Here is a 16,942-nt window from a genome sequence, read left to right on the forward strand (position 1 = left end):
ACCCACCGAAGCAGTTATTTTGGCAGCCGAATCTGCCCGCTGTCTCTCTGGCGAAGGGGAGGGCAAGCACCAAACCTATTCTCTGCCTTCTCACTGTCAAAAATGGCCATGCATAATTTATTCTACCCAGCTGCTGCCGCGGCACAACTTTAATGCATGCTGATTCAGTTACCAGCAGAGCTGGCAGAGACAGGGCCGGTCTGTTAGGAGTTGGCTACAGGTCCCTGAGTCCCTGAAGGTTAGAAAAGGGCAGGTCTGTGCTGTCCCCATCCCTCCCTCCTGCTCACAACGGTTGCCATGTGGTCTGTAGCTCCCAACCTTTCCTGATGGGATAATCTGTGGCTAAACCCTGCAAGTACCAGATGGAGTTCAGGCCTGTTCATTCTCTGTGTTAATAATCCAGAATGTCATTAATTTCTCTTTCTTATGTGTTGTGGTAGTTTTCAGTTGTTTTTTTTTTTTTTTAAAAAATGAATGTGGTCAGATGGTGATGTGAACATGCTTTTCTGAGATCCCTGTGGAGTTAGCCCAGTGCATATTTGATCATCCTCAGCTTGCAAGACAGCTCTCAGAGTCCAAGGTTTGAAAGCAGAGTTACTGTCTGAGCCAGCACAATGAACAAGAGAAAAGTTATTTTTCAGATGGGAAGGCTGCAGCACTCAGCTCTGCTTTGCAAATGCGAAACCCTGTAAAAGTCATTCCTTCCTGATTCTCACTGCTGAAATCCTGCTGCTATAAGCACCTGCTCAAAATTAAGAAAATGCTTTGCTTAAGCTCTAATTTAAGAACATGCTTATGCGCTTTGCTGACCTGCGGTCCGTCACTGCACCAAACCTCCAAAGTTAACAGGAGGAAGCATCAGTGGGTCCATACTGGTAGACGGGAGGGAAAGAGGTGGCTCCCTCCCCATTTTAAAGGCATGAGGTATGGACAGGGCAGCTGTTTTGTTCCTTTTCTGACTGAGATCAGAAGGATGACAGGGTGAAGCTGTGGCTGGTGTGGAAGTTTGGGTCACTGCAGGGTTTTTTTTGTGTTTAGCAATCTTGCTGTCTAACCACCCCAAGTCTTGGCAGCTCTCTCCATCCCTCCTGACGTGCTTGCGCATGTACCTAGCACCTCCCAGGGTTGAGAAGTGACTACAACAACCCGGTACAGTGGCAAAGCTTGTTGCTGTGTTGAGCTGAGAACTAGAGAGAACCTGCCAGAGGATCTCAGGACCTCATTGCACAGTGCAGGATCTGGCCTGCAGCATGCACATGGATAGTCAGGGGCTGGTTCCAAGCATTTCTGCAAGATTCTGGATATCAGTGTTAGAGAAATCTGCTTTCTTGCTACACTTTGGAGGCATGTTTATGCTTGGTTTGGTTTTATCAGCAGTAGCTGGTTTCTTGTGTTTGCTTTTGCTGCAAGGCTTTTTATTTTGAAGAAGGGTTTTCCAGCTTTGACTCAGGCGGTGTCTGTGTTTCAGCCAGAGAGATGGGTACCTGCTGCTGAGTCCCACAAGATGTCAGGGACAGCTGGGTGCACAGTGATCACTGCCTGGTCCCCACACAGCCCTGGTGAGAGAACCTCCATGCAGCAACCTGAAACTTCATTAGAAAAATCATATTCCCTCATTGAGGGCTTGTGCTTCTGCTGCCAAGAGCAGATGCCTTTGGGGACCTGCTCTGCAAAGACACCCCAGGCCTTTCCCACTCCACAGCTGCCCATAGTGGGAGGTCTGACTTACACTGAGGACTTGATTTTTGGAGTTGAATTGCCCCAAAAGCCGGGCCAGAGGCTATGCTTAGCCTTAAGCCCATCAATGGCTCAGCCATCACTGCACCATCCCTCCTGCCCAGCATCCCCAGCTCTCTAGCAAGGATGGAGGCTTGGAGAGCAACAGAACCAGGCTTGTCTCTGCTGCCTGGCAATGGTTGGACCAGATGGTTGGGTACAAGTGCCTCAGCCGTATGCTGCCGGTGGAGGGTGTCCTTGGTGGTTGGAGTTGAACCCAGAGCTCAGCAGGTGGCAGTTCTGCAAAGCCTGGGCCAGCCCTGTTGCCTGCAGCTCAAAACAGCTATTCTCCCCATTTCCACCCCTCTCTGTGCTGGGGGGTACTGGAGTGTTGTGCCCAGGGAAGGTGTCACTAAGCACAGGCTTCCCTGTGCTTTGTGGCCTCCAGAAAAGTAGTGTCCCTTTTCTCAGCAGAGCCAACAAGCCTCCAGCTGGGCAGTAACAGGGCACCGCAGTTCTCGTGGCTTTGATGTCCAGCCTAGAGAAGCATAAGGAGTTTGCAGACAAGTTCAGAGGAGAACAAATCTAGCTACTCCATGAGCAGCAAAGCTCATTTTCGTCCACTGAGATCTAGGAAATGGGAAGAAATCAATCCCCTTCCTTGTCGCCTTTAATTTGAAGTGTTGGAGATTAATAATTAATTATTTGTGTTAAGTCCTAAAAAATACTTGATAAAACAGATTGCTCTGCCTCAGCAGTTTCTCCAGCAGAGGCTATATTTGTTAATGGGCAGAAGGGATGCTACAGCCCTGCAGGAGTGGGGCTGACCCCCCCCAGAGTAGGGGGGGTCTGCACCTCCTGCAGCCCCTCGATTTGGCAACTGGCTGGCCCAGCCTGGGGAGGGGGAGCAGCTGCAAAATCAGGCTCCCGTCTCCCCAGGGGGAGTTTTTGCCTTCACCCACTGCCGCTCTGGGATAAAACATCCCTGGTGCAAAGCAAGGAGTAGAGGCAGTGGGCCAGGGTGAGTCAGAGCTGTCTCTCAGCTGGGGCCATCCACTCCCATTGCAGGTTCGGTGGAGAGCCTGTCTCATACGACCTCGTCCCCGCAGCCATCGCCGGCCGCCTCCACCCATGCCTCCCGCATTGCCGATCCCTCCTTCTCGGTCGACCACGCTGCTGCTGATGTGTCTGCTGCAGAGGAGACCCCCAGCGAGTCAGAGTCGGTCTTCCTCCCCGACTACCTCTTCCTCTCCAACTGCGAGTCGGGCAAGCTCAGCCACAACAGGTAGGTCTGGGTTCTGCCATATGTGTCGGGATGGAGCCACCCTCTGCCTGCCCAGTGATGCCCTGGGAAACCGGGGCAAACTGATCCTTGAGCCCTGCCACTGAGGGTTGGCTCCCGAGCACAACAGGGGACCATCAGCCTAATCCAATTTACAGGGGGCTTTTCATAGTGCAGATTAACAGTCAAGCATTGTATGTTGGTGCTGACCCTTTCCAGGACAAGTGGCTGGGGACCTCACATATGGTCTCCCTTCAGACGCCCTTTCTGCCTGCTGTTGGCCAAGGTCCTCCACAAAGTGCCCCAGCCCAGCTCAGCGGGGACCTTCCACAGCCATAGGGAAGGGATGGATTCTGTCCCAAACCGTGGGGTTGCAGTTTTTTCCTGTGCACTTGCTCAGTTGCAACCAGGAGAAAAGGAAAGCACAAGTTTGACCTCTGTCTCTGTGCAGGTGTGACAGCTGGTCAAATTCGGACAGATCTCTGGAGCAAACCTCATCGGATGATGTTTTTGTTGACTCCTTGCAATCCCAGCCCTCCTTGTACCTTGTACAGCCATCCAGCGCTGGCACTGTGCACCAGGATGGGACTCCGTTGGCAAATTCCAGCACTGTGTCCAGGAACATAGACATTAGCGGGCCACCCAGTGACTTTTCCTCCTCTTCTCCGTTGCTGGGGACACCACTGACACCAACCTTTCAGATGGACAAGAGCCAAAACTCACTGCCCTATGGTGTAACCCAGCTGGACATCCTGTCCAACACGCCCCCGCCACGGCCGCCCAAGCCAACCCACTTCGCAGACAGGAAAGGGGATGAGGTGGGCGGCGGGACTCTCCAGAATGGGCACACAGGGATCTGCCGGGCTCAGGTCGCTCTGGTGCCCAGGAGGATCTCCTTGTCCAGCTTAGACAACATGAGGAACTGGAAAGGTGAGTGCATTTCCAAGAGCCAGCGATGCAGGACCAGTGTGAGCAATAGAACTGCCCACAAGTGCAGAGTGGGTCCTCATCTCCAACTTTGCCTCTCTGTCCCCCCCCCCTGCAAAATCATACACTGCCCAAAGCAACGCAAAATTCTTGTTTCAAATTAATTAGCGAGCAGAATTCAGACCTGTCCCTCACATTCAGCTCCTGCCCTGTAAAAGCCCCTCGCTGCATACACATGGGCAGCAATTTGGATGTGATCTCTTCAGGGTGCCTCATGACTTGCTAGTTTTCCGTGCTCCCTCCCTCTTACAAAAAGAAAGCAGTAGAAAAACAAAAAGCCAGCCACTGAATCTCAAAATTAATGCAAGTCAAAATGTAGGCTTGCACATGGGAAAAACCCTCTGTAGCTGTGCTGCTTTGCTACATCCAGTCTTTTCCATAACAGCAGCATGTCTTTTTGCAGCTTAGAGTAAAGAACGGGAAGCCAGGGAGACACTGGGGATGGGATGTAATCCCAGTTGAACCAGGGACTCTGTGTGTCCTTGAGCAAATCCCACTTTGTCCTTGCACTTCAGTCAGGGTAGCCTGAAAACCTGCTGCAAAGCAAGTCCTGCTCTGACTGAGGTGACTTTTCCACTTGTTCTGGAAACACCGTCATTGCAAACAAAAATAACAGTCAACCCTGAATATCAAGGTGCCAAAAAACAGCACACACAGTATGAGAAAGTTTTATTTTGTGGAGCCACAGAACATAGGAAGGTAGCTGGAATACCTGCCTGGAAATCATAAATTATTTTGCAGTGATGTGTCATTTTTGATAAGGAAGAAAATGTAGGTTTTTAAGGACAAACATCCTTTAGATGTTCCTGTAGTTTGAATGACCAACCGGGGTTTGGGGCTGTCAGATCTTGCTCTTAAAACTCAGAAGCTAAAGCAAGGAGACCTCTGCCCAGCCTGTTTATCAGTGTACAAACAATTCTTGGAAGGTTTCTGAAGAAACACCCATCAGTGGAATTGGTATTTTTCATTATCAGTTACATTTGGTTGCTCCCTGAAAGGTGCTGCTCTTGCTTCTGCACTTCTGCGGCTCTAATGCCGCCAGAACGCTTGAGACAGTTAATGTTCCTCCAACCCAATTTATGCCAAAATGTTTTTAAGAGGATTAAGTGGCCAAATGTCATGTTCTGCTACCGTGCTGCAAGGTTATCTCTGCCTGACAGGGGGCAGCAATGAATTAATAAGTGCTGCTATTTTTTCTTACCCTAAGTGCAGCTGAAACTATTTGAAAGGTTAAACTCTGAATTAAAATGCATTTAACAAGAAAAATTGGAAAAAGAAACAGGGAGAAAGCAGCTACTCCTCACTAGCTCCCAGAATGAGCCCACTCGAGTTATTTACTTCATTTTTTGCCCTTGGCAACCTGTAAAAGCTGAACAGATGTGGTTCACCCAGTGCAAAGGCAGCGTATGCTGGTTGCCGTGCCATGAACGGGAACAAGCTGTACATGTATAAGGCACCTGTATCCTGGCATCTGCTGGAGTGTTGTGCCTGAATGTCTTTCTGCCAAAATAATACATAAATGTAGCTGTCCCAGGACAGTGACTGTGTCTATCTGATTATATTTATGCACTAACAGTATTGCTTTGTTCTTGTTTAGCACTTCTGCCCTTTATGCTGGTACCACCACAAAGACCCCCAGTTGCAGTGCAGTGTTGACATCTCCACAAGAGCAGGGATGAGATTAACATAGTTTCAGGGTTTTAAGGCATTCCCACGGAAAACCATTTTCCGCACAGAAAATAATTTCCCAGAAAAGGATAGTAGTTGTAAGCATCTCTCACTGCTGATCTTCTATGCGCTGAATGATGGATTTCAGGGATTTTGCCTTTTGGTTCAAAAATAACAGAGGCCAGCCTGCACAAGGGGATACTGTGACTGGTGACCTTTTCTCTGGCTGTTTGTACTCCATCAGTTTGAGCCACTTGCACCACATCAGCATTTTTGGGTGACAAATAGGATAATTTCTTTCCTACCATTAAATTCCCTCATGTACCCTCTGTACAATAACATGTGTTTCCCTGGCACCTTACATATGAGGCTCCTAAATAAATAACTTTCCAAACAATAATGAATTAATATTCCCTACAGTTTCTTTTCATATAATTTCTCCAGTTTGACAGATGAGAAAATAGAGTGGCACTAGAGCAGGAGCTGGGTTTAAATTTTTGCTTGCTTGTTTGCTCACTACACCAGCCTTTATCCCCAGCTGCTTGTGTTATAGGAAGCATAATAGACCTGGATTATACATGGAATGTGCCTTTATTTCATCATACTTAAAATAGATGTAATCGCTCTTGAAATACTACTGAGTTGGTTCTGGTCTTAAGTGTCATTGGATTTTCTCATTTAGAATAAATACTAGGAGTTACAGAATCTTTATAAAGCTCTAATTATTTTAGAGCCATATGCTTAACTCCAGAATCATCTCCGAAGGTTGCACTGCCTTATCACATTTTTAATCACTTTTTTTCCTTGCAGCAGACATGGAAGGCAGTTCCTTAAGAAGTCGGGATAAGAGGCTTAGCTTGAATTTGGTAAGTACTGTGCTTGCATAAATTTAAAACACTGGCACACAACAAACTTCAGATATCCTGATATTCAATCATTCATCTCGTGTTCAGCAGAAAAATAAAAAAATGGAAGAAGCCCTTGGTTTTGGGCAACTTCTGTGCTGCTTCTTCGCGGCCACAGGAAGCCTTTGACAAAGGAGGGAGAGGGAGGCCACAATACTGAGCACCCCGTTTTTAAGGCAGATGAGGACAGGTTTCTTGTGAAAAAGGATACTAGTAGCCTCTAGAATTAAACTGTTGACCAAGAGCACCTGAGGAAACTGCTTATCTCTTGAAAAAGGGTAAAAAGAAGCCTATCACTTCATGATCCTAAGGGATATCTCCTCTTTAGGACACAGGAAAGTCTCTGCTCTCAAAGCACCTGTGATTCAGGGCTCTGTCAGTCCAAAGCTTCCTGACTGAACCTTTGACAGACATGGTTTTATGGAGCACCATCACACGTCACTTAGCCAGTCTTCTGCCTGGCACTGGATATTGACTTCTGTGTGGGAGATCCTTTGTGGCTTGTATGTAAGCTCTGGTGATGGGCAACTTATATTTTTCTCCACTTTGAAAGCTTGTAAGGTTTGTAATCAGTCTGTCTCACCACTCAGCCAGCACTAACCAGCATAAAATGAATTTCTAGTGTTAATTCTCAGCTAACAGAAGGAACATGTAGGTCTGTGTGTCTGCTGTCTCAGTTTCCACATTTGCAAAAATCTAGTTCATCAGATGTTCTCCTTTCAGCTGTTTTTTTGTATGAAGAAGCCTCCTTCCTTTATAGGTCAGAATTACTGCTGGGAGAGGCAAGTGCAGCCTCGCTGAAGTTGGAGGATTTAACCTACTTAAGTCACCAATAAGTTTGGTCCTAGTTCCCAGCAGTGACTTGTGAAACTTAGAAAAGAGCTTCTCCAGAGCTGGAGCATACATCTGAACTCACGCGTTTGTCTTGTGTCTTTCCAGCTTGTGCCTCTCAGAAAGGTCACGTCGGGACTCTGCTGGCCAGGGGCTTGGCTCAGATCCATTGCCAGCTCACAGTACCTCCTGGCTTACAGGAGGTTAGCTATTCATTTATCAGCCTGTTTCTCTCTCTTTTCCTCCTTTGTTCCTGAAGCCCTGTCGGTTCTCCCCGCTCTACTCGACTGCGTCGGACAGCACGGAGGACAGCTACGTGCCCATGCGCCCCAGCACTTCTCCCTCTGCGCCTGGCGCCGACTGTTCACCCGACGGCTACATCCCCATGAGCCCCAGCTCAGCCACCTTTACCTTCCCTGTCATCAGCACTGAAAAACTCACCAGCCCGTTACCCGAGCTCCCCTCGGACCTGGAGCCCCCTCCGGTGAACCGAGACCTCAAGCCTCGTAGGAAATGTAAGCTCAGACCTAAAGTGCAATTGGCAGCCAGGGGGGTCCTGATAGCGGGGACACGGGTGATCTCCTTTGATAGTGTCCTTGGTCCATTTTACAGTGCATCCTGCTCTAGAAGAGGGATTGAATTGCTGTGTAAGTGGCTAGTAGTACTGTAACACAGGATGTGTCTGCAGAGGAAGAGCATCCATACCTGCTTTTGTGGTTAAAGACCAGGTGACTGCATTAGCATGGTGCATGGCTTCAGCTCCACTCTGACTGCAAATGACCAAAGGGACGTACCCTTGGAGAGAGAGCAGACTAAATCCTGCAGTTCTGAAGGACATGTACTGCTGTGTCACCAGCTCCCTGACCTTCCAGGAACAAGACATCCAAACGTTCAAATACTCATCTCAGTGTGTGGGTTTTTGGTTGAACCTCTGTTGGGTAGGCGCAGCTGTCTTGGTTTAATTAGGAATTTCCTGCAGATACTTTTACTGATGGTAATTGTCCACTCTTGTTTTCCATGGCATCTCCAAAATCTGGGTTGCATTTCCAGAGGATATACTGGGGACAAAATTCAGCTTTGCAGTGGAGAAGTTGCCTAAATCTAGCCTACATTAAAGCTCTTTGGGCTGCAGAGCCAGAGCTTCTCAGACACTGGTTCAGGAAATGCTACTGTGAACTGGGGACAGAAATATAGACCATTGCCAGGAAGCAAAGCAAGCTTAGGACCTTTCATAGACGGTTTTGAGAACAGTGAAAAATGTACGTTAACTGGTGAGAAGAATGATCTTGATCTCCACGTGTAGGACCTTTTTGTTTAGAAGAGAACCCAAAACCTGTTTTGACCTGTAGGCTGAACTGGCCTCACCTCTTGAAGGCAGCACATGCAGAACAGATTTGAGGCAAGCACATGGATCTTTTGGGGCATTTACTCTACTTATCCCCATTGTATTTATTCTGTTATTTTAGGATAAATGAGGGTCTTGCTTTCCAGTGCTGATTGAAGTGGTCATATGATACTTATTTCTTATTATATTGGTTATATCAGTTATGTTTTGTAAAATACTCTGTTAGTTTCTTACTGTCGATATAAGACTGCATTTTTCTAAACAGTTTGTACTTTTCATTAGCTCTGCTATTGGAAATTTAGTACCTTTTGTATCTACTTGCAGCACGGCCACCTCCTCTGGACTTGAGGAACCTTTCCACAATCCGGGAGCATGCTGCCGTGACCAGGATGTGGACTGTGCCTTAGTAAGTCAACAAGAAACCTGCCGTTCCAATCTTTTAAGTATTAACATTGTGGAATGGAGTTAAAAATAACTTATCACATCCCACAAGAAACTGTTTCCTGGCAAAGTCCACGAACAAAAATTCCCCAGGTCTCCTTCCAGCATCCCCCAGGCTTTTGCTGTCTCTAAAAAGCAAGGCTCCCTTTCATGACAGGCAGTTCCAGTGCATTCAGTATCACACAGTGATACTCAGTCTCTTTTAAGGGTTCTTTTTGAAAAGACTGGATCTTGTCTGCATTTTGGTGTGCCTGCTGCAATGGCTAAAAGCTTTGCGTACCTTAATTTATTTATTTTTTCAAAGTGATAGGGCCATTTTTGTTCCTGAAAATTAATATAGCAAAGGATAACCAGATAAGATAAGATCTACCTGACTTGCAGTCTGGGTGTAGACTTCTGCACTGCCACACAGCAATTCAGGCTTGGTCTGCTAGTATGACCTCGCGTCACTGGAAATTAGTTGTGGGGTAAAAACAAAGCCCAGGAACTATGAACAGATGATACTGCTGGGTTCCATGGGCATTGAAAGACTCATCTTCAGGGAACATGTGAGCAAGGACAGACTGCAGCCTGCTGGCTGGGGAGATCTTGGCACTATGGGGAAAGGCTGACAGCAGAGCCAGCTGTGCTGAAGTGTGCATGCAAAAGCCAGGAATTCCCATCAACCCCCTCTGCGTACCCCGGGCACTCCAGAAAATGTGTTTTTTTGCTAGCATGAGTGCCAGACAGGACATTTCCACTCCTCTGCCTCAGATGGTCATTTGGAGGGCAAAAGGGGTGCAAGACAAGCACTTTCTCAGTTGCAGACCCCTCTCCCAGCCATACAATCCAAAGCTGACCAAGCCCATCAGTGCTGCCTGTTGGGGAAACCTAGTAGCCCGCCTTCCAAGCATCCCTGCCAGAGCACAGTGGTTAATTAGTGCTGACACAGTGCAGAGTCCTGAGGATAATGAGTTCAGAGGGAGTTTGTATGTTTTGCATTAACAAAATAAAAAAATAAGTATGCCCGGAACTAATAAAGCAAAAGGAATTGTACTGTTCGTACTGCACAAAGTGGCCATCTGATCTCCTAATAACTAACCCCATTGTGCTAGCCTGCAATAATTTACTCATGATACACCTCTGAAAGTTATCTTAGTGGAAGAGATTTTCTTGTACAAGGGCTGAGTCGCAGCCATCTCCATAGCACATACTCTGTGTTCAAAGTCAGACAAATTCCTCTGCATGCACCTTCAGTAGCTGATTAATTCACATTGATCTCCAAAATGTGGATACCCGCACAACTAAGTAACTGCCCCATCAGCACATATTATCTGGAGGAATGATGTCTCTGTGCCCCTTTCTGGAGAATTGCTCCAATGTTTTATGCTTTCTGTCATGCCAGAGACGGCAAACTTTCATAAATCCCAGAAAAAAAAAAATCAACAAAACCACTCCTAGTAATACAGCACACTTTTTTCTAGAACTGAGGAGTGGTTTTGGACATCCTTTCCATAAAGGCTGCAGCGTTACTGTGAGTTTATTCACCATATGGACTGTGTCAGGCTTTGGCTTCATTTCAGAGCATCTGTAAGATGCTTCCTTAACCTCTCCTGTGTTTTCCTTCATAGCAATCGAATGAGCTTTATCTCACCAGAAAGAGACGGTATTAATTCAGCAAGAATATTTGCCAATTCAGTTTCCGGAGAAGAGGAAGAAAGTTACATTCATATGGTAATCTTCATTTTCACACAGCCATCCTTTGCTTTATTCTGCTCTGTCACATTGATGGAAAATGCAGAAGTTTGTTTTCTAAGAAAAAATGTTGAGGAGGTTTGTCCTTTGCCTTCTGTTTTTTTAAAAAAATGATGAAACGGTTTTAAACCAAAGACACTGGGACCAATTTACGGAGAGATAAGGGAAGCCCTTCTTCTGCTCTGCAGAACTCAGCTGTTCACCCACGAATGTTGCTGAGCAGTTCCAAGAGATCACAGGGATCAGCCATATTTACATGAGAACTCATTAAGGCAAAGGAAAATTAAATCTTTTCACCTTTTAAAAGTGTGCCCTGCAGAATCTCCTAGGAAATGACAGAAAGCCGTTAGTGCACTTCCTAAAGAAACACACCAAATATTGTGCAGAAACAGAACTCCCATTAAAGTCTCTTATTGCTTCTGCTTTGGCTGGTGGCACTAACCCCACTTCCCATCCCATGAAAGAACATCTGGCTTTGTGGCTTCCTTTTCTTCATTCACTCTTTAGCCATATCTTGCAAAAGACCAGAATCTCAGTTTCCTTTGAATTTTAGGTGGAAATGGATCTCAAATCCCTTGATCTAGCCAATGTCTACAGATTTGGCTCCACAGCCAAAGCCCAACAGCAGTAGCTATAAAAATATATGGCAAAACTGACTGTGGTCTCCATGAACCATAGTCTCAAATTTTAACCCACACCTTTACTACATCAAAATCTGCTCAGGAGAGCAGTTCTGGTTGTAACTATGCCCTATTTGATTTTTCCAGTCAAATAAAACCTTCCATACATTTGTGGTCATCTGGGATTTTCCTGAGATTAATGTTCAGTTGCTAGATTTGAACAGAAGTATAACCATTTCTTCAAATTCATAGAACGATGCTGGTTAAGAGGGCACCTCTGCAAATCTGGGCCTCCCAAGGGCTTGGGTTGAGAAGCTGGGCACAAGTCCGTCCTGGTAGCATTAAATGAAAATCACCCTGGTTTTCTTGTTTTGCTGTAATTACCAGGAGAATAAGGCTCTCACAGTTGGGGGTTTTTTTATACCATCTCGCAGTTAATCAGTGTTATCCTGTGGTTAGTCACCAAAAGGCACCCTTGGCGTAGAAAGCTATGTGGGTGCTGACCCTCCTCACTCACATTCTGCCAGACGAGTCTCCCACCTCCCAGTTGTAGTCCTGCTTCTTTTCAGGATCATGTTTAAGAGCATTAAAAGTTTCTCTTCTTTTCCGACAGGAACACAGACAGGCAACATCTCCATACAGTGGTGCTTTTCCATGGACAAGGAAATCTAACCTTGATTACTTAGCATTGGATTTTAATTCTGCTTCCCCATCCCCTGTACAGAAGGTATGAGTCATATGAAAAACCTTATGGCCTCCTGTCTTTTTGTCTGCTGGGAGAAAAACAAGACCAAGAGTCACACTCTGCTAGGTGCCCTAACTATCACGATGAAGCCAGTCGTGTTTCCAGCTGACTGCATTTGTGGCAGGCTCAAGATTAATATAATAAAAGCCCTATTAGGGTGATGACAAGGTGTCCTTAGCGTGACTCATAGGGATGCCGTTAACACGAGCTCGGCAGAGGGCAGAAGTCCATGCTGGGATGTGCAGCTGTGAGGGTTTGTGAGCAAGCTTGTTGGTGCTTGCAGGATCTCTGCATGCTCTTCCATTTTCATCAAGTCTCCAAAAAGCCTTTCCTTCTAGTTTTCCCCCAAATCTCTTTGCAGTAACAAGTTTACAGCCCATGATCAATTCATGGGGTAGAACTGTACCATCTCTTGTAACATGGCAAAATGCACATCTTTATTCTTGCATCACCAAAAGCATTTCAATTTCCTTAGCAATGCTGATAAAATACATTCCTTGTTCCAAAGAGCTTATAACCTGCCAGGTGATGGGTAGGTACCACTGCAAAGCAATGAACTGTTGTTGGTTTGTGCCATTTTGTCCTGTGTATCATTTTCCCCATCAGGTAATACTCCTGGAGACAAAAGACTCAAGACTCCTAAGCTTTCTTATTTAATCCCCCCGCCGCCCCCACCCTGTAGTTAAAATGCAGTTAGGTTATCCCTGCAGCAGGATCACTTGGATGAGAAGAGAATGATTATCTGCATGGAAATAGCCAGAACAGCACGTTTCCCTTGCTCGCTGTGCTGGGCTGAGTGACAGGGTGACAGATGGATAATTATAGCTAAAGCAGGCTGTAAAGCAATGCTTTTGTCAGCTGATGTCACTGTGAGCTTCAAGGTGAAGTGAAGCAATCAAGGAACAAGGGGAAGGGAAAACAGAAAATCAAGCCTAAAATTAATACGTTGATTTTTTCCTTTCTTTCCCACAGAAACCTTTTCTCTCTGAGGAGCAGAGAGTGGACTATGTCCAGGTAGATGAACAGAAGACCCAAGCTTTACAGAACACTAAGCAGGAATGGACAGATGAGAGGCAATCAAAAGTCTAAAGGAAGAAGATTTAGGATCTGGAGGATGGGGTTTTTTTGCACTGGAACCACAATGTTAATGAAGCAGCTATCACAGTAGAGTTCAAAGGCTGAGAGAGTTGCAAGATGCTCACGGTCTGTAGAGGAACAGCATTTTTGATGCAAACCTTTGATATCAGCTGGAAATAGTATGTTGAATGAGTGAGTGGTTCACTGATGATTGAAGTAATGCATTACCCTTTTGACTTCCCTTATCAGTAAGCTACATGGTACCATTTTCTGGCATGATTCTGCAACGAGTCATACACTTAATGTTAACAAAATCCACTACATGTTGCATTAATCTAGTTAGTCCTGCCTTCTCCCTCTGTTGCATAATTCCTAGTTGCTAAAGCTATTTTTTGATATTCCTACAAATACTGCGGGTGCTCAGAGTGCTTTTATGGCAGCGGGCACCTGACAGGTATTGGTGACTAATCAACTAAGGGCTAAAATACTGAACCAATAAAAAGAACTTTGAATATATAGTGCTTAAGCAAAGAGAATTTTGGAAAATATTTTTCCCCCAGGTTTAAAAGGTCTGACTCTGAGCTGATGCTGTCAGAAACTCAAAACAGGACTATATACCTACTGATGGGACATGGTCTTTGACCCTCTAGATGACAGTCATCGTATTAAGCTCCTTCTCTCCGTTGTGGCTTATATTTGTCGCCTTTCTGTCTGATTCCTACTGATGTTTTCTCCCCTATCTTGAGGAGTGTCTTCGGCACAGCACAGCACAGCTGCTCCTCTAGCAGGAGGCTGCAGGCACACAGCTCTTGGCTGGCCAAAAAATAGAAAGGGAAGCTGTGAGCCTGTTTCTGCAAGTCTTGGGAGAACTGGCAAAGGATCAAGAATGCTTTCATCTGAACTGCAGAAGAAATGCCATTGGAATTGCTGGTAGCAGTCGTCAGACTGATTGTTTCACTAGACCCACCCCCCAAAAAAAAGAGAATTAGGAAGTGCAGTGTGCTGGAGAGAGGCTAGCAGGCCTGCCAGAATAAAACAACAATGCGCTTACGCGGCGTGAGGACCTCTGGGTTCAGGAAGCTTATCTACCTTGGGACTTGCTACAGGCACTATCTCAGGATCGCATATGTGTATAGTTTATAACATATTTAACTTTAAAAGCTTGGCTGCAATCTTTATTTTAAGGTGGCACACAGCCACTGGAATCATGGAAGTATGCAGTGCTGCTGGGTGACCCACACTGGATTTGGTCTTCCAGGCTTCACTGGTGCAGGCATGTCCGAGTAGCCATAGGAGGTCTGATCCAGGCAGCCAGGACCCTTACGAAAGATTTCCTCTTTGACAGTGCCAAGTCACTGGCCTCCCTTCACGTGCCTGTTGCTACCGCCTTGTATTACTGTAATCTGACATCCCAAAAGCGCTGATTTACCAAACAGAGGCTGTAGAAATGTCACTGCAGAAGCTTTCCTTGAAGGCTCCTACTTGCTGTCCTCCATGCACCCATTCTGCTTCAGCCTTTTGGGCCCTCCAGGAAACTGGGACACGGCCGAGTCACTCATCCTGCTGGGAGAGGCAGCATAGCTCACAGAAACGCCATTTTTCTCCTACCTCAAGAGAGCTGAAGTGCTTGCAAGCCTCACTGCTTCTTTGGAGCAAATACAAAACCGGGGATCTCTGGTGACTAGGCTCTTGGTAGCTTACCCTGTGAGAACAACGAGGTTCACCCGCTCCTTAATTGACTCCGGGGCAAACTGGGCGCCCAGGCCTGCAGGTATAAAAGTGTCCTGGACTAGAGCTGCTTGGGAAAATGGGGTTTACAGCGCAGATAGCTACCAGCTGTTTCCTCATACTCTGCCCCCCAGCCCCCTCTAAATGAAGGTTAACGTTCATAAAAGTTTGGAAAAGAATTCGGACTTTTCTGTATAAATCTTGTCTGTCTGGTGTGAAATTCAGTTTGCTGAAACCCAGTTCTGTCCTAAAAGGGGTTGAGGAAGGCTGTGAGCAGCCGTGCACTGGGTGTGGTGTTGCTGCAGGGGAAGTGGGTTTGGGGAGAGGCGGAGGAGCCCGGCACCTCCCCGGGGGTGCTGCAGAGAGGGACGCCAGGAAGGGCCACGCTTACAGGGACCTTCGCCTTTCTGCTCAGAATAACTGCCTTGCTTGCAAGGTGTACAAATAATACATGTCACTGAAAGCTTTTGGTGTACGCTGCAGGACTGAAAGAATTAAAAGACCAGTTGAGACCAGTAGGGGACAGAAAGCATCCGCAAAGGGCAGGTAAAATTATGCTCTGCTGCTGCAGACCCCAGACCGCGGGGTGATGGCGTGGCAGCCTCCTATGCGGACTGCAGTGGCATACAGAACAGCTCACATCTGACTGGAGTGTTCCTTTTCATGCTGTCAGAAATTCTTCTGAAGTGGAAAAACACCAAGTTATTGGAGACAACTGGCTCACTTGTTATTCTAGTTTACTGTAAAAATATTTAAACTTTGATAAACCTGGCTAACGGATCGTTCAGAAGTTTAGAGAAGAAGGAGGTCTTTTGGTAGTTTTTTTCCCCTAAAAGGACATAACCATGTATCTTGGCAAGGACCTTAGATCAGAATGGCCCCTTTTCAACTTCCGAACCTGCCCCCACCACTCTGTTATCTTGATCAAACGCTGCTCACTGGTTTCTAACTTTCACTTTTAAACTAAAAGCTAAGTTTAGGGATTTATTCAGATTTTTCATTTAAGGTCTGCTTTTTTCTGCTGCTCCAGGGTCTGTGACATGCATTCTTGTGTTAGTCCAATACACAAAAGAGGCGCAATTAAAAAAGAATTTTAAAAATGTTTTAAAAGCAGAGCAGTCCTCCCCCAGGGCTTTTTTTTTTTTCTTTTTAAGTCAAATTCCATTATATTCCCAAGAGGGTAAAGAGGAGGAGGATGGTGGGAGGCTGGCAAAGGCCAAATCTGCTGTGGCCACCCCATTATTGAGGATTTTGTTGTGAAGGGAGCCACAACAGCCCCTGTTTGGTACAGGACTGCAGGTGTAGATATAGGATAGGTATAGGACATACCTATGGGCTGTTATGCTGCTAACCTGTAGAGACTGCTGGTGGGAGGCTGGCAAAGGCCAAATCTGCTGTGGCCACCCCATTATTGAGGATTTTGTTGTGAAGGGAGCCACAACAGCCCCTGTTTGGTACAGGACTGCAGGTGTAGATATAGGATAGGTATAGGACATACCTATGGGCTGTTATGCTGCTAACCTGTAGAGACTGCTGGTGGGAGGCTGGCAAAGGCCAAATCTGCTGTGGCCACCCCATTATTGAGGATTTTGTTGTGAAGGGAGCCACAACAGCCCCTGTTTGGTACAGGACTGCAGGTGTAGATATAGGATAGGTATAGGACATACCTATAGGCTGTTATGCTGCTAACCTGTAGAGACTGCTGGTGGGAGGCTGGCAAAGGCCAAATCTGCTGTGGCCACCCCATTATTGAGGATTTTGTTGTGAAGGGAGCCACAACAGCCCCTGTTTGGTACAGGACTGCAGGTGTAGATATAGGATAGGTATAGGACATACCTATAGGCTGTTATGCTGCTAACCTGT

The 16,942-nt window shown here is 46.4% G+C and overlaps 1 protein-coding gene across 2 annotated transcripts in view; it reads left to right on the forward strand.

The window, feature by feature from the left end:
- GAB3 (GRB2 associated binding protein 3) overlaps nt 1-16,736 on the forward strand; it is a 69,097-nt gene extending 52,361 nt beyond the window's left edge. Inside the window, exons 3-10 of one of the 2 annotated variants that reach the window (XM_014955311.1) lie at nt 2,785-3,001; nt 3,450-3,928; nt 6,464-6,519; nt 7,649-7,904; nt 9,059-9,140; nt 10,786-10,888; nt 12,143-12,256; nt 13,247-16,736. In XM_014955311.1, the coding sequence (XP_014810797.1) occupies nt 2,785-3,001; nt 3,450-3,928; nt 6,464-6,519; nt 7,649-7,904; nt 9,059-9,140; nt 10,786-10,888; nt 12,143-12,256; nt 13,247-13,363 (1,424 nt within the window). In that variant the 3' untranslated portion in view covers nt 13,364-16,736. The remainder of the gene's footprint in view (nt 1-2,784; nt 3,002-3,449; nt 3,929-6,463; nt 6,520-7,648; nt 7,905-9,058; nt 9,141-10,785; nt 10,889-12,142; nt 12,257-13,246) is intronic. The other variant, XM_014955312.1, reaches the window with a different exon arrangement.
- The last annotated feature ends 206 nt before the right edge of the window (nt 16,737-16,942 follow it).

This window comes from Calidris pugnax, unplaced genomic scaffold (genome assembly GCF_001431845.1).
Source record: "Calidris pugnax isolate Ruff unplaced genomic scaffold, ASM143184v1 scaffold38, whole genome shotgun sequence".
NCBI lineage: Eukaryota > Metazoa > Chordata > Aves > Charadriiformes > Scolopacidae > Calidris > Calidris pugnax.